The sequence below is a fragment of the Dysidea avara genome, chromosome 4, assembly GCF_963678975.1.
Source record: "Dysidea avara chromosome 4, odDysAvar1.4, whole genome shotgun sequence".
NCBI lineage: Eukaryota > Metazoa > Porifera > Demospongiae > Dictyoceratida > Dysideidae > Dysidea > Dysidea avara.
Genome location: NC_089275.1, coordinates 37,367,027 through 37,391,931, shown reverse-complemented (window position 1 = coordinate 37,391,931; position 24,905 = coordinate 37,367,027). Strand labels below are relative to the sequence as shown.

Below are 24,905 nucleotides of genomic sequence, written 5' to 3'. Positions count from 1 at the left end.
ATGTGGACTGCCCTACTTAGCTGGCACTTCTGTAGCAACTTTGGTTTCAATCGGATAAGGAATCATGGAGCTACAAAGGTGTGAAAATCGCGTTTACTTTCTTCCTGTAATTATACTCACGGTGTGGCGCGCCGGCTTCTTGGGCCGCACGACACACTACCGTGTGTCTTGATCTCGAGTCAGCCTGCAATGATGTTCGCTGTGTTCGCTTGCCCAAAAGGGGTGTGATTTCGATCGATTATTATTATTTTATATATATATATTTTTCATATATATAAATTATTAATGAACACGTTTTAACAACACATAAAAACCATTGTTCTAATCAGTAAGAATACGGCTCTCCACTAAGCGTAGCTCAGTGGAGACAGCGGGGAGCTCGGTTGACTGCAGCTTTCTGCTCTCACGAATGGCCAGTACAGCGGAACGTAATAGGGAAAATGATAAAGCACAGCGCATCCAGGAGAGTGTCTGGTTGTAAGACGTATTGTGCTTCTGTGATAAAAGATCTGCCAAACGGTTGTAGAAAATAGTAGCCTCCTTGCCCAAACCACCAAAAGTTGAAAAAACTAGCGGGGTGAAAGATTCACAGTCAACACTGCGTATACGATCCCCATATTCTCGAGCTCATGTCGACGAAAAAGGGAAGCAACCCGGGTCTGACGATAACTTGGTGCGTTGGGATGGAAAACCCTGACGTCAAACAATGCACCTTGTCGTCTGCCCCAGAAGCCCCTTGCATGGATGTTAGCTCTTGCGGTATTACTACAGTTAGCTGAAGATGGTGTAATTAGTTCCCCATTAAGTGGCAGTAATGGAGGTTCAACAGTAACATCATGACACACTTCTTGTAACCATTCTGCTGTTAAGTCTCGAAGTTCATTATGGCGGATGAAAGTCAAGCCACCATGTCGACAAATCATGGTATGATCAACACTAAATGAAGTTCCACAAACACAGTGACTTGGAATATTTGCTAGTTGCCAGCCATACCTCAGACACAGTGCATCTCTAAATTCTTGTTTGTTCAAATGAAACCTCTGCTCTTGAAGTGGAAGAGCAGTTAACCAAAGTGAAGAGCATTTAACACTGATTAATTCAATGGTTCGTTGAAGTGGAGGATCTACATGAGACTTGATATTGGCTAAGCTAGAAGCCATTATTTGTTGTCTGGACTGACGGATGGTAGAGTGAGCCTGTTGAAGGCAAGGGATATGAAAGTTCTCAGTTTGCTGTTGTATCATAGCAACTAAACTAGCACTCAGCAGCCTAGATGATGAAAACTGGGAATCACTACAGCAGGTGGGGTTGGTAATGTTCAGTCCACCAAAGCGACAAGGGAGTGAAAGTAGTTCCCTCTCCACCTCAGAACTGGGCATTCGACCTGTTAAAGCAGGAAGAAAGTGTTGGTGAATAGCTTCTTCAAGTGGTTGAAAGAATGCACCCACTGATTCGATGGTACGCATTACATAATTCTAGCGATGCTTGATACTGTGGGTAAAAGCACTGTACGCACTATGAGGATGAGTTTCAGCAATGTTTGATAAAGATAAAATCTCCTCAGACCACATTTTTACTTTGTTAGAGACATAGCTTTCTGTAAATGATCTAGTTTCAATAGCAGTACCCAAGTGATGTTGCCCCTCGCAAGAAATCTATATATTAGTGCCATTAAACAGTGTTTGAGCAAAATTGAGTTGATCTGGCTTCACTATGAGGCATGTTTTAGCAACATTTGGAAAGTAGCCATACATAGGGTTATAAGCCAAAAGATGTTTCCACCAATGCAATAAAGAAGCAAGTTGTCCTCCCGCAGTGGCATCATCAGCATACCACACCTGTGAAACATCCGGCTGAGACTGACGAAGAGAACGTATTAAGGGGGTAACGGCCAGAGCATACATGGCCATAGCAAGAGGATCACCTTGAGTTGTGCCTTCTGTCGAAGCTATCTCTTCCTCTCCAGTAATGAATAGTCTAATAGGCACCCCATAGGTGTTAAGAATAGTTGCAAAAGATGGACACAGAATTGAAATGTTATGCAGAGCACTTTGGCGATTAACCTGATTGAAGGCATTACTGGCATCAACCAGTAAAACAGCATCAGTATTCTCATGTGCAAATATTTCTCTCATGGCAGCTTCTCCCCCTGCATCATGGCTAGCACAAGTCTGTAATGCACCGGCAGCCAACTGAATGTCAGTACGAATAACATAGAGAATAGCTTTAGCAATAATTCTCCTTGAAATATCACCAATCCCAATTGGTTGTACTCCTGGTTTCTTGTCAAGTGGAATAAGCCGACAGGCAACAAAAACCATAAGTTCTTTGGGATCAACCTCCTGTGTACACAAACGTCGTGCCACAGCAGCTAGAGAGTTACATAAGCTTACTGAAGCACGTCCAAAGGATGAGCACAGCCTACGCCAGGAGTATGCATCCACACCAGATGGACCAGCAGCACCTTGGGTATGAAAAGCTGCCAATTTAATTAGATCTCCAGTTAAACGGTCAAATAAAATAGGATCATAGGATGGTGCATTAGCATTAAAAGGGATTCGGGAACTGCCATTCTTGCAGGGGGATGCTTGTCAATAAGGATGTCCTTCACTGACTGAGTTAAAGGACAACCAGCTTCGTCCAAACCACATGGTATCTGAGAGTCCAATGACAAGACACCACCTCTAGCATCTGCAGAAAGGAGTTTAACTGCAGCAGAAATCTTGCCCATTGACATTAGACGATCAAAATCACGAGCCACATTACTGTGACCAGTCTTGTGAATAGCAGATTGAAGATGATCCTCGAGTCAGCCTTCCAACTTGAAGGTGTGTGGTCACTGAAATACACCTAGCGTAAAAAGTGTGCGTGTCATCGTGGCTCAGTGTGGTTTCGATCGATAGGTCGATAATGCGTAGAATGAAGAATGGGCGTGATCTTGTGACCTATCGTGAAAGCTATCTAGTACCGGTACCGGTACCTCCGCACAGTAGTCTCCTTTATAGATTATATCAGTAAGGAATATGATCTATGCCTCCGTACAGTATCGTAGTCTAAGCGCCTTAAATAATCTTGTGGCGTATATTATGCTGCTTAAAATACGGAAAATTAATGCCTCGATATGGTTTCGTTGGATGAAGAAGAAGACTAGCAGCCTAGCTGAGTGAAGATAAAAGAAAAGACAAGGCACAGAGGGCACACACTCGTCGGAACCCCAAAAGGCACATCGCACTGTCAGTGTTGGGCAAGTTACTTTGTAAAAGTAGCTAACTTATTCCATATCTTGTGACATAACATCTGGTGTCCCCCAAGGCTCAGCCCTTGGACCTGCCCTTTTCCTAATATATATTAATGACATAACTACAAACATACATAGTGAGTTGCAACTGTTTGCAGATGACATTTTAATTTATAGACCTATACACTCACCAAGTGATCAGAAGATTCTGCAGGATGACTTAACTATACTCTTATAAAATGGGCAAACGAATGGCAGATGGACTTTAATGTATCTAAATGCAACATCTTACAAGTTACCACTCACCACACCACCAAAACATTTACATATCAAATGAATGGAGTACCCTTGAAATCAGTAGATAAGGTTAAATATCTTGGAGTTTACTTGAACAATAAACTTTCATGGCATGATCACATTGACTACATATGCAACAAAGCAAATTCATTACTTGGTTTAAATTTCCTAAGGCAAAATTTACATTCCTGTCATAAACACTTCAAAGAATATGCCTACAAACATTTTTTGCTGCCATCTATTGAATATTGTTGTGCCATCTGGGACCCACACCACCAAAATGACATCTCTAAACTTGAAATTATCCAACATCGAGCTGCTCGTTTCGTCTTAAATAAGCTCTGGAATAGACACCACCGTGACAGTATCACAGACATGTTAAATGAACTAAATTGGCCATCTTTACAAGAACGCAGAAAGCAAGCATGCCTCATCCTATTGTACAAGATAGTTAATCATTTATTACTGGTCCCAAACCGCTGTCTGCCATCATTAAATCAAACTGCTACCAGAGCCCATCACAATCAGAAATTTAATCATGATTATACAATCTTCAGTAAACACATATCTCTATTCATTCCTACCCAGATATATTCCCCATTGGAACGATCTATGTATCCCAAATCTATCTACCGTTGATCTTGAAACATTTAAACAATCAACTACTCCTACTTTATAATTATAACTTAGCACTTATTGTATTTATTGTAACTTAGCACTCACTGTAATTTAGTACGCATTGTAATCTAGCACTTATTGTAACTTATCACTTACTGTAATTTAGCACTGATTGTAACCTAACACCTATTGTAACTTAGCACTTATTGTAACTTAGTACTAAATTAAATCATTATTGTAACTTAAACTAGGCACTTACGTTATTGTAACTTAAACTAGGCACTTATGTGTACTACCTTGTACATTAGCGTAAAAACCCTGTTGGGTGTTTGCTAATCAATAAATAAATAAATAAATAACTAGTTACATATTACTTGCAACTTAACTATTTAGTTACAGTTACATATTACCCAAAAAAAAGTAACTATATTACTATAATAATATTACATACTATATTACTTTGTGTCTACAGCCTTAAGCTGTCACATGTGAAACTACCACCTTATCACGTGACATGATTGCGTTGTTGGACAATGTGCAAATCTTGGTTATAAGTAAGAAGCTGGTGAATAAGCTTCATTCAGTAGGCTTCATTACTTCGTTGTGGCTAGGCATTACTCAGTGGATCACTAACGAGATTAGTAACTTCGTTACTTGTAGTAATAATATTACGTATTATTAGATTCGTTACGGTAACTATATTACTTAGGTAACGCGTTGCATTTGTAAGTAAAATAACTTGAGAGTTATATTACCTGTTTTTATAGCGTATTTCGTTATATTACTTAGTTACCACAAAAGTAATAATATTACGTAACACGTTACTTTACTCCCAACACTGCGCAGTGTGCACTGGTGAGTTTGTTATTGTGGCGTAAAATGGTGGCCGTGCACTGCTTCATTTGGCCTCTAGGCTTGCGAATGTGGTCAGTCAGGCAGTCAGCTAAAATTCAAGTTTTTGGCGATTTTTAAAATTCTGTATCCAGCCACCTGTAAGCGTTTTGTTGTATTTAATGCTGTTTTATGTATTATATGGACTAGTACTACTCCGTAAAGGTGACTTAGTCTCGTAAGACATCCTTAGGATGATTTTAAAGGCGGAATTATGAGCGGTGCACGAAATTTTCAGCTGGATTCCTACTTAAACGGTACGACCTTACCATTTGATAAGGGCTGTAAGTTGTACACCTTTTGCATCATTCAGAAACATTTAGAAGGCAAGGCAAACCTGGCTGCTCTACTAGAGTTAAGGGTAGGTGACTGGTCTATTAAAGTATCTCAATACTAAATTATCCTTCATTCAAATGCCATTTCTAACTTTTACCAAGGCAGCTTCCTTAATGATCTTAATCGTTATAATTATGCTATTGCAAGAAGTAACTGTATGACTAGTGTACGGGAAAGAATTGCTGATCTGTGTTAGTGATGTGCAATAATTTGGGGTTGATTATACCTGACCAGTATTGTCAAGTTGTCATGAAAGAAAGGGGCTGGTTTTTGGTTGCCATTTTGCTAGCAGGAAAGTTTAGTCGGAGGACAATTTCCCATATGATTGGTGTTTCACCAAAATTCAAGTCCACAAATCTGTTTATTAGCTAATAGCAACTTCAGCAAACTTTTCACCAGAATCCTATCAGTAATTTACCAAAGTTTTCTCCTGCCATAATTTTCCTGCTATGTGTACAGTATACAGTACTACCACAATGCCCATTGCTTTGGAAAATCAATAAAGTTAGCACACATCAAATGCATACAAATAGAGTTGCAATTTGGCCTTTGAAGTGACACCCTTATCCATTAGAATCAAGGTGATTCCACCATTTTGTCCAGATAAGAAGCATGTTGGCCTTTGTGCTCCTTGGAAAAATGGCTAATAACAATTAGTACAGCTACAGTAGAGCATGCATTTTGTTATGAAAACAATATTATATCTGGTGCTTTTTTTTCTTTGATATGTACATGCATAGAAGTTTGCTAATGTGAGTTGATGCCGAAAAAGTTAGCTAAATTAAGAATCACAATTAGGGATTATTGTGAAGTGTTTGAACAAGGGAGATTATCACCTGATGTGCAAATGTAATCACTACTTTAGCCATGTCAGTTTATTGCTAATTATTTGGCAAAGTTATTAATATAATGATCTCTCCTTTTTCACTGTAATGATCAAGACAGTGTCGTGCGGCCCAAGAAGCCGGCGCGCAACACCCGTGAGTATATTGACAGGAAGAAAGAAAACGCAATTTTCGCACCTCCGTAGCTCTGTACTGCCTTGGTGAAACAAGACGATTTTTGCTGTGGACACCCCCTCCAACTTCAGCACTCTACATTCCAAATTTGAGCGAAATCGCTTCAAGCGTTCCCGAGATATGCGACTTCAAAAATTGGCTTAGTTTCTTGGTTTTTTTTCTTCTTATTTTTCTTCCTCTTTTCGCACACTTACAAAAACTGCTATAAAACGCGAACGCAATATCCGATTGCCTTGAAATTTAGCACACAGAAGGGGGGTATAAAGGCGCATGTCGGTACCAACTTTAGCTAGAATACGATACACAAGAAAGGAGTTATGATCGATTATTCACGAAAATTAACACCAATATGTTGTCATACCTACAGGGTAAACCGCGTATGGGAAGAAGCTGAAAATCGGTGGGTGAATGGATTAACTATTGAACCTCAAACCTTTTGTGGTTTGAAAGAAATCGAGCCAAAAACCAGGAAGATACAACGAAAAAACCAACAGTGTGTAACAATTACGCAATCGAGATTAGCTAATAGAAAACGATTGTTTGCCACGCCTACCAGATAAATCGCTTGGGCTAATGTTTGAAAATCGTTTTACAGATGGAGTAATCATCTTAGAAAGGCTCTTCAATGGTGTAGAAGAATCAGACTTAAAGCCACGGAGTTATAACACGAAGTCCAACTCGGTGCAGCAAGAGCGAGATCGAGATACTCTAATAGAGCAGTCATCCTAATAGAGCAGTCACCCTGAAGAAAATTCAAGAGATCAGCTAGAAACAAGTAACCTGCATAGAGATCAGATACAAACAAGTCACCCTGTAGAGAGATCAGCTACAAACAATTCACCCTGTAGAGAGATCAGCTAGAAGAAGTTACCTTGTAGGGAGTTCATGCAAGTATGGAAAGAGATAGTTCAGCTAGAAGATATCATCTTGTAGAGTTCAGCTACAAAGAAACTACAATGTAGAGGGTTCAGCTACAAACAAATTGCCCTGTAGAGAGATCAATAGAAGAAGTTACCGTGTAGAGAATTCAGCTACAAACAAATCACCCTGTGGAAAGATCAGCTAGAAGAAGTTACCTTGTAGAGAGTTCAGCTACAGAGAAACCATCATGTAGAGAGTTCAGCTGCAAACAAATCACCTGTAGAGAGTTCAGCTACTAACAAATCTCACTGTAGAGAGATCAGCTAGAAGAAGTTTCCTTGTAGAGAGTTCAGCTACAGAAAAACCATCATGTAGAGAGTTCAGCTGCAAACAAATCACCTGTAGAGAGTTCAGCTACTAACAAATCTCACTGTAGAGAGATCAGCTAGAAGAAGTTTCCTTGTAAAGAGTTCAGCTACAAACAAATCACCCTGTGGAAAGATCAACTAGAAAGAAGTTACCTTATAGAGAGTTCAGCTACAAAGAAACCATCATGTAGATAGTTCAGCTGCAAACAAATCACCTGTAGAGAGTTCAGCTAGAAGAAGATTCCTTGTAGAGAGTTCAGCTACAAACAAATCACCCTGTAGAAATATCAACTAGAAGAAGATACCTTTTAGAGAGTTCAGTTACAAAGAAACCATTATGTAGAGAGTTCAGCTACAAACTATAGTGACCTTGTAGAGACATCAGCTAAAAGAAGTTACCTTGTAGAGAGTTCAGTTACAAAGAAACCATCATGTAGAGAGTTCAGCTGCAAACAAATCACCTGTAGAGAGTTCAGCTACAAACAAATCTCCCTGTAGAGAGATCAGCTAGAAGAAGTTACCTTGTAGATAGTTCAGCTACAAAGAAACCATCATGTAGAGAGTTCAGCTACAAACTAGTGACCTTGTAGAGACATCAGCTAAAAGAAGTTACCTTGTAGAGAGTTCAGCTACAAAGTAACCATCATGTAGAGAGTTCAGGTACAAACTAGTGACTTTGTAGAGACATCAGCTAAAAGAAGTTACCTTGTAGAGAGTTCAGCTACAAAGAAACCATCATGTAGGGAGTTCAGCTGCAAACAAATCACCTGTAGAGAGTTCAGCTACAAACAAATCTCCCTGTAAAGAGATCAGCTAGAAGAAGTTTCCTTGTAGAGAGTTCAGCTACAAACAAATCACGCTGTGGAAAGATCAGCTAGAAGAAGTTACCTTGTAGAGAGTTCAGCTACAAAGAAACCATCATGTAGATAGTTCAGCTGCAAACAAATCACCTGTAGAGAGTTCAGCTACAAACAAATCTCCCTGTAGAGAGATCAGCTAGAAGAAGTTTCCTTGTAGAGAGTTCAGCTACAAACAAATCACCCTGTGGAAAGATCAGCTAGAAGAAGTTACCTTGTAGAGAGTTCAGCTACAAAGAAACCATCATGTAGATAGTTCAGCTGCAAACAAATCACCTGTAGAGAGTTCAGCTACAAACAAATCTCCCTGTAGAGAGATCAGCTAGAAGAAGGTTCCTTTTAGAGAGTTCAGCTACAAACAAATCACCCTGTGGAAAGATCAACTAGAAGAAGTTACCTTGTAGAGAGTTCAGCTACAAAGAAACCATCATGTAGATAGTTCAGCTGCAAACAAATCACCTGTAGAGAGTTCAGCTAGAAGAAGATTCCTTGTAGAGAGTTCAGCTACAAACAAATCACCCTGTAGAAATATCAACTAGAAGAAGATACCTTGTAGAGAGTTCAGTTACAAAGAAACTATTATGTAGAGAGTTCAGCTACAAACTATAGTGACCTTGTAGAGACATCAGCTAATTAGCTAAAAGAAGTTACCTTGTAGAGAGTTCAGCTACAAAGAAACGATCATGAAGAGTTCAGCTGCAAACAAATCACCTGTAGAGAGTTCAGCTACAAACAAATCTCCCTGTAGAGAGATCAGCTAGAAGAAGTTTCCTTGTAAAGAGTTCAGCTACAAACAAATCACCCTGTGGAAAGATCAACTAGAAGAAGTTACCTTGTAGAGAGTTCAGCTACAAAGAAACCATCATGTAGAGAGTTCAGCTGCAAACAAATCACCTGTAGAGAGTTCAGCTACAAACAAATCTCCCTGTAGAGAGATCAGCTAGAAGAAGTTACCTTGTAGATAGTTCAGCTACAAAGAAACCATCATGTAGAGAGTTCAGCTACAAACTAGTGACCTTGTAGAGACATCAGCTAAAAGAAGTTACCTTGTAGAGAGTTCAGCTACAAAGTAACCATCATGTAGAGAGTTCAGGTACAAACTAGTGACTTTGTAGAGACATCAGCTAAAAGAAGTTACCTTGTAGAGAGTTCAGCTACAAAGAAACCATCATGTAGGGAGTTCAGCTGCAAACAAATCACCTGTAGAGAGTTCAGCTACAAACAAATCTCCCTGTAAAGAGATCAGCTAGAAGAAGTTTCCTTGTAGAGCGTTCAGCTACAAACAAATCACGCTGTGGAAAGATCAGCTAGAAGAAGTTACCTTGTAGAGAGTTCAGCTACAAAGAAACCATCATGTAGATAGTTCAGCTGCAAACAAATCACCTGTAGAGAGTTCAGCTACAAACAAATCTCCCTGTAGAGAGATCAGCTAGAAGAAGTTTCCTTGTAGAGAGTTCAGCTACAAACAAATCACCCTGTGGAAAGATCAGCTAGAAGAAGTTACCTTGTAAAGAGTTCAGCTACAAACAAATCACCCTGTGGAAAGATCAACTAGAAAGAAGTTACCTTATAGAGAGTTCAGCTACAAAGAAACCATCATGTAGATAGTTCAGCTGCAAACAAATCACCTGTAGAGAGTTCAGCTAGAAGAAGATTCCTTGTAGAGAGTTCAGCTACAAACAAATCACCCTGTAGAAATATCAACTAGAAGAAGATACCTTTTAGAGAGTTCAGTTACAAAGAAACCATTATGTAGAGAGTTCAGCTACAAACTATAGTGACCTTGTAGAGACATCAGCTAAAAGAAGTTACCTTGTAGAGAGTTCAGTTACAAAGAAACCATCATGTAGAGAGTTCAGCTGCAAACAAATCACCTGTAGAGAGTTCAGCTACAAACAAATCTCCCTGTAGAGAGATCAGCTAGAAGAAGTTACCTTGTAGATAGTTCAGCTACAAAGAAACCATCATGTAGAGAGTTCAGCTACAAACTAGTGACCTTGTAGAGACATCAGCTAAAAGAAGTTACCTTGTAGAGAGTTCAGCTACAAAGTAACCATCATGTAGAGAGTTCAGGTACAAACTAGTGACTTTGTAGAGACATCAGCTAAAAGAAGTTACCTTGTAGAGAGTTCAGCTACAAAGAAACCATCATGTAGGGAGTTCAGCTGCAAACAAATCACCTGTAGAGAGTTCAGCTACAAACAAATCTCCCTGTAAAGAGATCAGCTAGAAGAAGTTTCCTTGTAGAGAGTTCAGCTACAAACAAATCACGCTGTGGAAAGATCAGCTAGAAGAAGTTACCTTGTAGAGAGTTCAGCTACAAAGAAACCATCATGTAGATAGTTCAGCTGCAAACAAATCACCTGTAGAGAGTTCAGCTACAAACAAATCTCCCTGTAGAGAGATCAGCTAGAAGAAGTTTCCTTGTAGAGAGTTCAGCTACAAACAAATCACCCTGTGGAAAGATCAGCTAGAAGAAGTTACCTTGTAGAGAGTTCAGCTACAAAGAAACCATCATGTAGATAGTTCAGCTGCAAACAAATCACCTGTAGAGAGTTCAGCTACAAACAAATCTCCCTGTAGAGAGATCAGCTAGAAGAAGGTTCCTTGTAGAGAGTTCAGCTACAAACAAATCACCCTGTGGAAAGATCAACTAGAAGAAGTTACCTTGTAGAGAGTTCAGCTACAAAGAAACCATCATGTAGATAGTTCAGCTGCAAACAAATCACCTGTAGAGAGTTCAGCTAGAAGAAGATTCCTTGTAGAGAGTTCAGCTACAAACAAATCACCCTGTAGAAATATCAACTAGAAGAAGATACCTTGTAGAGAGTTCAGTTACAAAGAAACTATTATGTAGAGAGTTCAGCTACAAACTATAGTGACCTTGTAGAGACATCAGCTAATTAGCTAAAAGAAGTTACCTTGTAGAGAGTTCAGCTACAAAGAAACGATCATGAAGAGTTCAGCTGCAAACAAATCACCTGTAGAGAGTTCAGCTACAAACAAATCTCCCTGTAGAGAGATCAGCTAGAAGAAGTTTCCTTGTAAAGAGTTCAGCTACAAACAAATCACCCTGTGGAAAGATCAACTAGAAGAAGTTACCTTGTAGAGAGTTCAGCTACAAAGAAACCATCATGTAGAGAGTTCAGCTGCAAACAAATCACCTGTAGAGAGTTCAGCTACAAACAAATCTCCCTGTAGAGAGATCAGCTAGAAGAAGTTACCTTGTAGATAGTTCAGCTACAAAGAAACCATCATGTAGAGAGTTCAGCTACAAACTAGTGACCTTGTAGAGACATCAGCTAAAAGAAGTTACCTTGTAGAGAGTTCAGCTACAAAGTAACCATCATGTAGAGAGTTCAGGTACAAACTAGTGACTTTGTAGAGACATCAGCTAAAAGAAGTTACCTTGTAGAGAGTTCAGCTACAAAGAAACCATCATGTAGGGAGTTCAGCTGCAAACAAATCACCTGTAGAGAGTTCAGCTACAAACAAATCTCCCTGTAAAGAGATCAGCTAGAAGAAGTTTCCTTGTAGAGCGTTCAGCTACAAACAAATCACGCTGTGGAAAGATCAGCTAGAAGAAGTTACCTTGTAGAGAGTTCAGCTACAAAGAAACCATCATGTAGATAGTTCAGCTGCAAACAAATCACCTGTAGAGAGTTCAGCTACAAACAAATCTCCCTGTAGAGAGATCAGCTAGAAGAAGTTTCCTTGTAGAGAGTTCAGCTACAAACAAATCACCCTGTGGAAAGATCAGCTAGAAGAAGTTACCTTGTAGAAAGTTCAGCTACAAAGAAACCATCATGTAGATAGTTCAGCTGCAAACAAATCACCTGTAGAGAGTTCAGCTACAAACAAATCTCCCTGTAGAGAGATCAGCTAGAAGAAGGTTCCTTGTAGAGAGTTCAGCTACAAACAAATCACCCTGTGGAAAGATCAACTAGAAGAAGTTACCTTGTAGAGAGTTCAGCTACAAAGAAACCATCATGTAGATAGTTCAGCTGCAAACAAATCACCTGTAGAGAGTTCAGCTAGAAGAAGATTCCTTGTAGAGAGTTCAGCTACAAACAAATCACCCTGTAGAAATATCAACTAGAAGAAGATACCTTGTAGAGAGTTCAGTTACAAAGAAACTATTATGTAGAGAGTTCAGCTACAAATTATAGTGACCTTGTAGAGACATCAGCTAATTAGCTAAAAGAAGTTACCTTGTAGAGAGTTCAGCTACAAAGAAACGATCATGAAGAGTTCAGCTGCAAACAAATCACCTGTAGAGAGTTCAGCTACAAACAAATCTCCCTGTAGAGAGATCAGCTAGAAGAAGTTTCCTTGTAAAGAGTTCAGCTACAAACAAATCACCCTGTGGAAAGATCAACTAGAAGAAGTTACCTTGTAGAGAGTTCAGCTACAAAGAAACCATCATGTAGATAGTTCAGCTGCAAACAAATCACCTGTAGAGAGTTCAGCTAGAAGAAGATTCCTTGTAGAGAGTTCAGCTACAAACAAATCACCCTGTAGAAATATCAACTAGAAGAAGATACCTTGTAGAGAGTTCAGTTACAAAGAAACCATTATGTAGAGAGTTCAGCTACAAACTATAGTGACCTTGTAGAGACATCAGCTAAAATAAGTTACCATGTAGAGAGTTCAGCTACAAAGAAACCATCATGTAGAGAGTTCAGCTGCAAACAAATCACCTGTAGAGAGTTCAGCTACAAACAAATCTCCCTGTAGAGAGATCTGCTAAAAGAAATAACCTTGTAGAGAGTACAGCTATAAAGAAACCACCATGTAGAGAGTTCAGCTGCAAAGAAATCACCCTGTAGAAAATTCAGCCACAAACAAATTGCCCTGTAGAAAGATCAGTTAGAAGAAGTTACCTTGTAGAGAGTTCAGCTACAAAGAAACCATTCTGTAAAGACCTCAACTGTAAACAAATCACCTGCACAGAATTCAGCTACTAACAAATCACCCTGTAGAGAGATCAGCTAGACCTTGTAGAAAGTTCAGTTACAAAGAAACCACCATGTAGACAGTTCAGCTACAAACTAGTGACCTTGTAGAGACATCAGCTAGAATAGTTACCTTGTAGAGAGTTCAGCTACAAAGAAACCATTCTGTAAAGAGCTCAGCTGCAAACAAATTAAACCACCTGCACAGAATTCAGCTACAAACAAATCAGAGATCAGCTAGAAGAAATTACCTTGTAGATAGTTCAGCTACAAACAAATCACCCTGTAGAAAGATCAGTTAGAAGAAGTTACCTTGTAGAGAGTTCAGTTACAAAGAAACCATTTTGTAAAGAACTCAGCTGCAAACAAATCACCTGTGCAGAATTCAGCTACGAACAAATCACCCTGTAGAGAGATCAGCTAGAAGAAGTTACCTAGTAGATAGTTCAGCTACAAACAAATCTCCCCGTAGAGAGATCAGCTATAGAAGAAATTACCTTGTAGAGAGTTCAGCTACAAAGAAACCACCATGTAGAGAGTTCAGTTGCAAAGAAATCATCCTGTAGAAAATTCAGCCACAAACAAATTGCCCTGTAGAAAGATCAGTTAGAAGAAGTTACCTTGTAGAGAGTTCAGCTACAAAGAAACCATTCTGTAAAGAGCTCAGCTGCAAAAAAATCACCTGTACAGAATTGAGCTACAAACAATTCACCCTGTATAGAGAGCATCTAGAAGAAGTCACCTTGTAGAGTATTCAGTTACAAAGAAACCACCATGCAATTTGTACATTTACTGATAAAATATTTAAAGTACATCCACTTCATCTTTTGTTCTTCCTGTGGAAAAGAAAAAAAGATAGGTTTAAAAAGTCTCCAAGCTGGCGGCAGGTATACAAATACAAAAAGAAATGAAATCTAATCCAAAACAGCCAAGCTGTAAAAAAAGAGTGCGGCCCTGAGAAAGGCTACGGTGAAAAAAGATGTGAAATCCAAGGTGGCGGCCAAGAAATGGCTGTGATGGTAGGTTAATGGTAAAAATTTTAATAATGACAATTTAGGTAAATTTTTTGCCAAGACCAAGCAGCACAAAAATTCACCTGAATTGTCGTTATTAAAATTTTTACCATTAACCTACCCATCACAGCCATTTCTTGGCCACCACCTTGGATTTCACATCTTTTTTCACCATAGCCTTTTTGAGGACCGCACTGTTTTTTTTACAGCTTGGCTGTTTTGGATTAGATTCTATTATCTTACAAATCCCTGATTTCACTTGATGACACTAAAAAGTATGTACGCATTGAGCTGGATCTTCAAAAACATTTAATAACTCATATATGGATGTAATTACACACAATCTTGAAATTTGGTTCATTTGTAGTACTGCTTGACCCACTAAAAATATTTCTACTTTCATTCTGTTTAAATGCCTGACACACTGTTTACAATCAATCAAAATTTCCACCATACATTTTCAATGTGGAAGCCATAAAAATGCAATGTCTGTTATAATCCTTTCCAAACTTGTAATGGAACCAAGCCAGTCGTTGACAATTTTACTGTCACCACTAATCATCTGGTTAGCTGAAATGCAATTGTCTTGAGAAAAAATCCATTTTTAATTTTTAGCTGTTTTTCAGAATCTAGCTCAACTTGTACATTATATAATGCAGCATGTTTTTTTGAGTTTTTACTTTGATTTTTACTAGCTTGTGTAATAGGTGGTTTCAAAATCCAGTTCTATAGTTGTATGCTGCTATTATCGTACAAATCCTATTGATATAATACTTACAGTATGTGTTTTACAGGCATTACTAGACGTTGCAGGTGGGATAGAGCAAAAAGGTTAGGACTGGATCCACCAATAGAAGTCCTGGATATTTTAAATCAATACCCTGAAACCCCAAAAGTGCAGGAATGGTGGGTGAAAATAAATCAAGTGCTTACCATTTGATCATGTGTTTTCTCCTGCAGCTTTTGGTCAACAGAATACGGCTACTGATTTCATGACTTGACCTTGAATTTGAATTTTGAATTTGTATTTTAAATTTAATTACAAGCATTGAACACGTAGGGAGACAGCATCTGCCAAAAATGTTTTTCAGCTGTGCCCTGAACACTGCATAAACAGGCATGTACTGTGGCAGATCTAAAAGGGGTTATATGTAAGATTTCTATATACATGTACACTATTCTAGCTAGGTGATTACCAAAACTAGGGAGTGTGGGAGCCCTATTCAAGGATTTAAAATTGCATTTTAAGTGTATAATTATAGCTGCAAATAATTTGATGCAGTGATATCATTCCTGCTCTCACCAGGACACATCTAAATACTCAATTATTTACCCAATTATTTACCCAATTTGTTTCTTATTGCATTTGTGAAAATGGCCAGTTTTCAATCAGCAACTAGCAGGTCACAAATTGCAATAACTTTTTTATACATATAATGATAATTCTGTATGCATTAAAACAAAGCCAAAACTTTAGCTAAAGCAAATAATAAACATACATTGTTGACTAATCTCCAGCTAGCTGAATGGCACCTGCATGGTGTTTTTAGAATTAGCACATCATTATTTTGAACATCTTACCCAGGTAAAAAATATATTTAAACATGGCTACTTGTGATTTGTCTCACCCATGCTTGTGCAGGCAAATCACTCATGCCTATATTACAACTTTGATTGTGCCACTATTTCAATATTCAGACTTTAACTGCCATCCTAATTAATATTGTAAATCAATGCAGCTGCAAGTAGTGGTGTGCGATATCAGGATTTTCATTTCGATACGATATCGATACGATAATAGTGTATTTGATTTTCGATAATTTTTAATTGTGTGGGTGGAGTAATTGCGTGGGCGGCCGATATTTATAAATATGCTTCAAATACATTTTACACTCCAAAGCTATTGCATAGAACTAATAATAAGCCTATAAAACTGGTAGACAAGCTTATAAAGTGGCTAGATTGTACAGAACCAACCTTCATTTCAAGCGTGATTGCGCAATCACACACTAAAGCTGTTAATTTATGGAAATATTCTTCGATATTTCGATAATTATCGAAACATTCTTCGATATTTCGATAATTATCGAAACTTTTCGATAATATCGAAATCTGCTTAAGTAGTATAGAAATCGATACGATAACGATATTGACAAATTATCGTGATATCGATATTTTTTGATATATCGCACACCACTAGCAGCAAGCATATAAAGTTTATAGATTTCTATAATGGCTGTCTAGCTCAGTAAACAAGTGTTTATCCAAAATGGCCAGAAATTAGTTTAGTAAGAATAGTCTTCATAAATAATCAAATCTGCTCTTGTCTAATGAGAGTGTATCATTTAGGATAAAATAGGACATCCTTAAAGTCCAGCTTGATGTTTTGATCTACATGAGGCATTACATAGATTTTTATTGGTACGGTAAATAAGGGTATATATTTGGCTGTCCTCTTAAATCAACTTTGCTTAACCAATCATTATAACACACACAGTAGGATGTCATGTGGCCAAGAAAGCCAGCATGCATACTATAGTTGACAGGAAGAAACTCAAGAAAGAAAACGTAATAATTTCACAGGTATGTATTATAGTTTCATGCAAAATGCTCTCTACCTTGGCACCACACGTACCAAATTTAGAGCAGAATCAAGTTATAGATTTGTGAAATATGCACAAGCTGTAATTAATTTTTTCTTTCTGGTTAATTTTGGGCCTAGGTTTCTATTTTTGCATAAAAGCAAATACAATACAAAAATGTACAGTAATTCAATTCAGCATGCAGCAAGGACATAAGGCAGGGGCGGATCGAGGAGCTGGGAAGGGGAGGGGCACAAACTGGCTAAGTTGTAAGTGGTTGGGGAGAGCCAGATTCTCTTTTTAGTTGCTGCATTTTTGAAGCAGCAAATAATCATCTCTTAGTAGTATCTTTGTTGATTTTGCTATTTTGGCCTTTGCAGATGGTTGTGAAATCTTTAAAAGGCTAGTAATGTATTTAGCAGCAACACGATAATTATTTTAGAGGCGCTTAGTATGCACGAAAGTGCTGGGTGACAATTTTATAACTAGCTTGACTAGTAAAGTGTATACTTCCGTAAATTATTTTTAGAGGCGCTTAGTACGCAGAAAGTGCTGGGTGACAATTTTATAACTAGTTTGACTAGTAAAAGTGTATACTTTCGTGAGTTATAAATTGATCTTGGCCTGACATAAAGTTAAGTATTTTATTAATAATCAAAAGAAGCAGGGCGGGAGCCCAGAGATTTTGAGTGGTCAGGCCATCCATGGACTGCAATGGAAGTCATAGTCATGCACAATACTTTTTATTGATCTGATGTGATATTTAATCAGTTTTATTGTGTAGACATTATAATACTAGCTACTTTCATTTGCATGTGTTAGCTACAGCATGCTAAGCCAGGGAAGCCTGGGGCATGTTCCCGGAGAAAATTTTTGAAAATACATGTTCTGAAATAGCATCTGGAAGCTATTTACAAACTGCTTTTCTGTCAACACCAAAAATATATCAAGATAACTTTGTGCTACTGTATACCAATTAATTCAATTTCATGTATAGCTAGTAGCTATTTGATTGATTTGATTTGTTTATCCTCACAGTAGTCAGCCGGGCTGTTCTTCCCTACTGGAGCACACGTACATATACAACAGAGTACAAGAACAAAAACATACAGACACAAGAAGCTAATTACTCAAACAATACAAACACAAGAAACTAACTATAATTGTGTTTTCATGAGTTTAGTTATTTTGAGATAATTTTGATTGTAATTGCTAGCTAATGTATGATATTCATTATCAATTATTAACTTATTGTGCAATTATGCTATATGCAGATGGCTCACTGGATCTAATTTGAAGCTTAAGACTGAATGTAATGGCTTAGACCAACCAGCATAATAAGACATTGATATTGTATACGGAATGCTCTATTAGAGCATCATGATGACTGTTCTATTAGAGTATATATATATATTGTGATGATTTCTCTATTGGAGTATCTTGATCTTTTTGCAAATTCAAATGGCTGAAAAGTGGTCCGGCTGAAAGAAGTAACTAGCTATGGCTACTCCACAAGGTGGGGGGGGGGGGGGGGGGGGGGTATTTGCCCTAAATGCCCCATCCTGGATCCGCCATTGTTACTGTAGTAGATCATGCTCTATTCCAAGACCATCCTGGTGTTCTCCGGGAGCAAGGTATTGCCTCTTCTGACCAGTCTCGTCCTGGGGACATTTATCACCCTGATTTCTCATTGGGTCGTCCAGCGTACTTTGACCTCTCTGTCAGGTGTACAACTTAGCCTGTTTTTATATCCTCTGCTGCTTCTCAGGCTGGGGTGGCTGTTGCTGCCGGTGGGAAGCTAAGGACAATCGTTTTTTAGAATCTGTAACCAATGATGGAGGTGACGTTATTCCCCTAGTAGCTATGCAAATCATTCAGTGTTTGGTCTCCTTTTGCTTTGTCCACTCTTTTTACAATTGCTGACCGCACTACAGTTGAAAATGGTTTGTCTCAGAAGTTGGCTCGGAGGCAATTGTTGCAACGGTTATCGTTGATTTAATTATTATTATTGGGAGTACAGGTAAGAAGGCAAAGCCTGTAAAAACCTGATCTAAACAATCAAACTACTACAAAAATAACTATACGTTACACTGGTAATCATAATAAAATCTATCCAGGTGTGTCTTAAACAAATTGGTTGAATTAACATTAACTGAATCATGTGGGAGTCCATTCCAATCATTTATAATTCTTACTGAATAAAAGTGACGGCGTGGCAAGGAGGTAACATGTGGTTTGTAGATTTTTTTATGGAAATACAATGCCAAAATGGTCCTCAAACACTATGCTCTTTGCTCGGAGGACACTGTAGATTTTGTTTAGGTTGCTATAGGGCCGGCTCTGGCCAAATTGGGTTGGGTGGGCCATCAGGATCATGGTGAGTCATGCATGCACTGCTAGCTAGGTGGGTCTGGGGGCATGTTAATCTAAGGATAACTATGTCCAACTGAAATTAGGCTAAATATGCTTATAGATGGCATTTCCTAGGTGAAAATTTTAAAAATTGTCTTGTGGGAACATGCCCCCAGACCCACCTAGCTAGCAGTGCATGCATGACTCACCATGATCCTGATGGCCCACCCAACCCAATTTGGCCAGAGCCGGCCCTATTATAATCTAAGGATAACTATGTCCAACTGAAATTAGGCTAAATATGCTTATAGATGGCATTTCCTAGGTGAATATATCTAAGGATAACTATGTCCAACTGAAATTAGGCTAAATATGCTTATGGATGGCATTTTCTAGGTGAAATTATAGGGTTCGCAACGCAAAAAATCGATATCCTCCAATCAACTACCTGATGGGTTTAGTGTTGTACGCTTGATGGGTTTAATTTGCTAATCAACAAATAAATAAAATAAAAACTATTGTCATGTGTTAGGCTAAGTGTAACTTGAATAACACCAGCGTGGCAGCCAAGTTTGTTAGCTAGCAGTTACCAGCTAGCAGTAGCAGCAGCAGCAGCAGCAGCAGCAGCTGTAGCTGGTTTAACAATAGCAAACAACAGAAATTATTTATGATTGCCTACTTTCAGCATTTTAAGTACTAGCTAGAGTAAGCCACCACCATCGGTTCGGACGCTATTTTTCTTTAAACCCGCAAATAAAATTTCTGCTCTTGCTTTCCTTTGGAGAGGCCTAGGCCATAAAGTCTTGCATGAAAAGTTTCAGACCTGCAGCTTTCTTCGTTTGGCTGCAGGAGCTGCAAAAGTGACCTGTCCGAATGTTCTCAATTCTCGGACAAAAATATGCATTATCGGTCACGTGGCACTGCTCGTAATGCTTGAAGCTGATCAAGTCTCTCCAAATATATGCAGATATTTGGCTTAGTCCTTATTGGCTGTGAATTACAAAGCTCTAAAGTCACCTCTGTCGTGCAATCTTAAATTCGGCCACATGTGCATGAAGCTCGTGCAAATTAAATAGGTACCTATATATTGAATTCAATGCTGTTTTTATGAATATTGAGCGCATCAGCTACCGTTCAACAGTAAATAGCAGTGGCGGATCTAGGATTTTTAAAAGGGGGTTTCTGAATATTGGTATAGCTAAATAAGGCATCTGATAACAATTCTCCGAAAAATTTTGAGATTTTAGAAGCTCTGAGATTGGATTTTAGGCTGTTTTTTTTGTTAGCAATTACATCATTAATAAATTCAATACTTTAAACTGTAAATAATTACTAAATACTATGTATATAGCTAACTATAGGGCAAATATGGTGACTATACAAGCTGTGGCTTTGATTGCTCTAATTAGTAGTTTGCTTTTTGCATGGTCTAAGAAATGGCAACTGAAGTTCAACATTAGTAAGTGTAATTGGTTACACTTAGGTAAACCTCACGGATTTGGTGAAAATGTAATTGATGGCACTACTATTACATCTTGTGATGTTGTAAGGGACTTGGGAATAATGATTGACAATCAGTTAAAGTTTCACGACCATACCACCACAGTTGCCAAAAAAGCTAACAGACTACTAGCAGTTATTCACAAGACTTTTCAGAATTTCGACCATACTACATTCATCAACTTGTATAAATCATATATCCGCCCAGTGTTAGAGTATGGTAACATCATCTGGTGACCACAATACATTCTAGATCAAGAATAAATAGAGAAGATACAGAGAAGAGCCACAAAATTGATCCAGGATCTTTAAAACTGCACATATAATGATTGCCTCACTGCTCTAAACTTGCCATCACTTAAATACCATAGACTGCACGGAGATATAATAATGTTCTACCAACTATTACACAGCCATTTCAGTCTAGATACATCAGATCTGTTTACTACTACAACTTTATCAACAACTAGGGGTCACAATTACAAGTTATTTAAACCTCAAGCAACATCAAGAGTGAGATCTACTTTTTTCACTGTACGAGCCATCAATGGCTGGAACAGTTTACCCAATCACATAGTTAATGCACCCACACTTAATGATTTTAAAAATTTTCTCGACAGTGGCTGGTCTACTTTATTGTATGATTATTAATTAGTTAATTATTATTGTATATAAGTTTTTGCTATGTAGTTACAAATTTGTTAAATTCTTTTTGTACAGATCAGGCTTTATAGGCTCCTTGAGCCTTCTTTACCTGTAACACAAATACTAATACTAGTAGGCATGAGGCTATTATGTTTCAAAAATTGAGCATTATGCTTTTGAGAATTGCCCATTATTCCCAAAATTATGCCACATAGAATTGGCTAATAATTCCAGTTCATTGCTGTATCAGGCCATTTTCATTGATGTTTAAGCTGTATGAACAAGTCAAGAGCCATGAACGAAATATGCTGTATGTTTCCCGCTATTTAAAATGGAAATGCTTAGAGGCAGCTTTGAAGAAGAAAACAGGAATAGATGCTGCTATGCAAAGGCAAATAGATGAAGAAACAACTAAATGGAAGGAAATACCAAAATGCATATTGGATGTCATACTTTTCTTAGCTGAGCACAACCTTCCATTTAGGGGATCAAGCAGCAAAATAGGGGATGGAGACAATGGTCTGTTTCTAGGTATACTAGAGCTGCTGAGCAAACACAATAAGGTACTAGAAATGCACCTTAACAATGTAAAGCAACATCAGATATCAGAAAGCCGTATGCAAACACACTACCTTTCATGGAGATCACAAAATGAATTTATTGAAGCATGCAGTACACAGGTCCTAGATGCTCTTCTTGCAGAATCTAAGAATGCTATATATTATAGTGTAATTGTTGATGCAACCCCAGATGTATCACATACAGAGCAAATTACGTTTGTTCTAAGGTATGTGCACAGAAATGAAGAGAATGTTTGGGATGTAAAAGAGCGTTTTCTGTTGCTTGAAGACTGTGGAAAGAAGAAAGGAAAAGATATAGCTGACTTGTTATGTAATGTATTGGAGAAAAATGAAATAGATCTTCAAAACTGCAGGGGTCAAGGTTACGATAATGGCTCAAACATGTCAGGGATATATAAAGGTGTACAAGCACTAATCTTACAAAAAAATCCCCAAGCGATATATTTGCCTTGTAGTGTACACAGCCTTAATCTTTGTGGTGTCCATGCAGCTGAGTCCAGTACAGATGTAAAGTATTTTTTTGGGAACATACAAAAGTTGTACAATTTGTTTAATGGCAGTGCATCTAGATGGAAAGTTTTACAGGATAAAACAAGTATATCTTTACACAGATTGTCGGAGACTCGATGGAGTGCTCGAATTGATGCTGTAAAACCCCTGGTAAAAAGGCCAAGGGAGATTTTGAGTGCTTTGGAAACATTGAAAGAGGACTTTGACCTACCGGGTGACTTATACAATGAGGTTGTAGCACTGCATTAATGATTTCTCTCTTTTGAATTTGTTGTTTTGGCAACCTTTTGGTTCAAGGTTTTGCAAGCCATTCATAATGTTAGTTGTTTGCTTCAAGGTACTCAACCTACTCTAGATGAAGAGATACGGCTGTTTGCACTACTTACCAGTGATCTGCATCATATCCGTGAATCATGGTCAGCTATTCTTGATGAGGCTAGAACTGTGGCATCTAATCTTGGCTTTGAGGAACAGTTTAAACAGAAAAGACAAAGGAAACGTAAAGCTTTACCTGATGAAGACCCCAGAAATGCTCACATTCATGCTAATGAAGAAGACAGGTTTCGGATTGATGTTTTTTATGTTGCCTTAGACAAACTAACACAAGAGATTGAATTGAGATCCCAAAAGGCAGCAAACATTAATGATATGTTTTCATTTATTTGGCAACCAAGTAAAGGTGATGCAGACTCCAATGTTGCAAAGCTGCTAAACTTGCAAAATTCTACTCAAAGGACTTGACAGTAGATGATTTTTCTGAAGAGACTCTTCACATGACCATGGTAGGTAAAGAATTATTTGGAACAGTGTCATCACTAACCTAATTTATCAAAAGGGACTACAGAATATTTTCCCTCAAACATGTATTGCCTTGAGAATTTTAATCACAATACCAGTATCAGTTGCTGAAGGAGAAATAACCTTTAGCAAACTATCAATTGTAAAGAATCATCTGAGATCAACAATGGGACAAGAACGCCTCTCACATCTGATTTTGATGTCATGCGAACATGATTTAGCAAAAGGATTACATTATGACAACATCATTGATTCTTTTGCATCACTGAGAGCCGGAAGAATTCACTTTCCTTCTTCATCTTCAGACTCTTCATATCAATAACCCTATCAATTTGATCAGTTGTAATACCTATAGTGTCATAGTGATACCTAAATTCTATGTGTATGACATGTATCAATAATAGTAAAATCATACTTTTCAAAAATTTACATAGTAAAAGCAAAAGTTAAAATTGTGCATGTGGCAATGTGCTGGCCTGCAGAAAAAAACAAACACAATAAAGTTTCATTATTAAGTTCACAGCTAAGCAACTAAGCATCCCTCTCTCTCTCTCTCTCTCTCTCTCTCTCTCTCTCTCTCTCTCTCTCACACACACACACACACACACACACACACACACACACACACACACACGCACACACACACACGCACGCACACACACGCACACACACACACGCACACACACACAAGCACACACACACACATTTAGCTATACTGTAGTAACAGACATTAATGCATGGTTTATATAATGAATCCAACTGAAAATGAGACCCTAAAATACCTCTAACATTCAATCTCAGAACACTAATTTTTCAAAACTTTTCTGGGGGGGCATGCCTCTAGACCCCCCTAGATAGCATGCAAATTGTGTTTCACCATTCTGCTAATCACATCTTTATAAAGGGGCCCCAATTTAACTTCTTGCCCTGGGCCCCTCTATTTCTCTGGGCGGCCCTGAGTGAAGTATCCATTATGCTTCGTTGTCAGTTATTTTCAACCTGTTACATAGCATATCATGATCAATAACTGCTCAAAAAGCACCTCTGCAATCAAAGTAGCCACTATGAAAAATACAGACAATTTCTGTTACGAAAGGAAGCCATCACATGCTACGCGCCAAATCAATACTTTTCACTGTCAGCAAAGATGAATGTGACACAAAGTAGGACACTGGTACGTCTATGAAAAAAGCATTGTACGTACTGCGGTATGCCAAAAGGTACATCTTAGGCCAAAGTGACATCGAACAGTGAAAAAATCAAGCCCGTAGTCTTAGCCATTATCGAGTTACACTTGTCTGAAGGTATCAGTCAGGCAGTCAGTCAGTCAATCAGTAGAAAATTCCATTAAATAATTTTTAAAAACTTCTGTGCAACTTGTTGAGAACATTTTGAGTCGATCTGAAGGCTTGTTCAGGCTTCATTTTGCCTAACCAATACTGACTCATTGTCATGAGGGAAAAGTGAGGCTGGTTTTTGGGTGA

The 24,905-nt window shown here is 38.3% G+C and overlaps 2 protein-coding genes across 2 annotated transcripts in view; both read left to right on the top strand.

Annotated features, from left to right (window-relative positions):
• Positions 1 to 15,529, top strand: part of LOC136252010 (DNA polymerase delta subunit 4-like) — a 28,258-nt gene extending 12,729 nt beyond the window's left edge. The window contains exons 3-4 of the mRNA XM_066044341.1: positions 15,248 to 15,359; positions 15,414 to 15,529. Of these exons, the coding sequence (XP_065900413.1) occupies positions 15,248 to 15,359; positions 15,414 to 15,441 (140 nt within the window). The 3' untranslated portion in view covers positions 15,442 to 15,529. The remainder of the gene's footprint in view (positions 1 to 15,247; positions 15,360 to 15,413) is intronic.
• Positions 15,530 to 18,587: 3,058 nt separating this feature from the next.
• Positions 18,588 to 23,364, top strand: LOC136253831 (uncharacterized). The gene is made up of 5 exons (XM_066046489.1): positions 18,588 to 18,762; positions 18,804 to 18,875; positions 20,871 to 21,120; positions 21,783 to 22,474; positions 22,961 to 23,364. Exons 1-5 carry the CDS (start codon positions 18,588 to 18,590, stop codon positions 23,362 to 23,364), a joined length of 1,593 nt encoding a protein of 530 aa, XP_065902561.1.
• Positions 23,365 to 24,905: the final 1,541 nt, after the last annotated feature.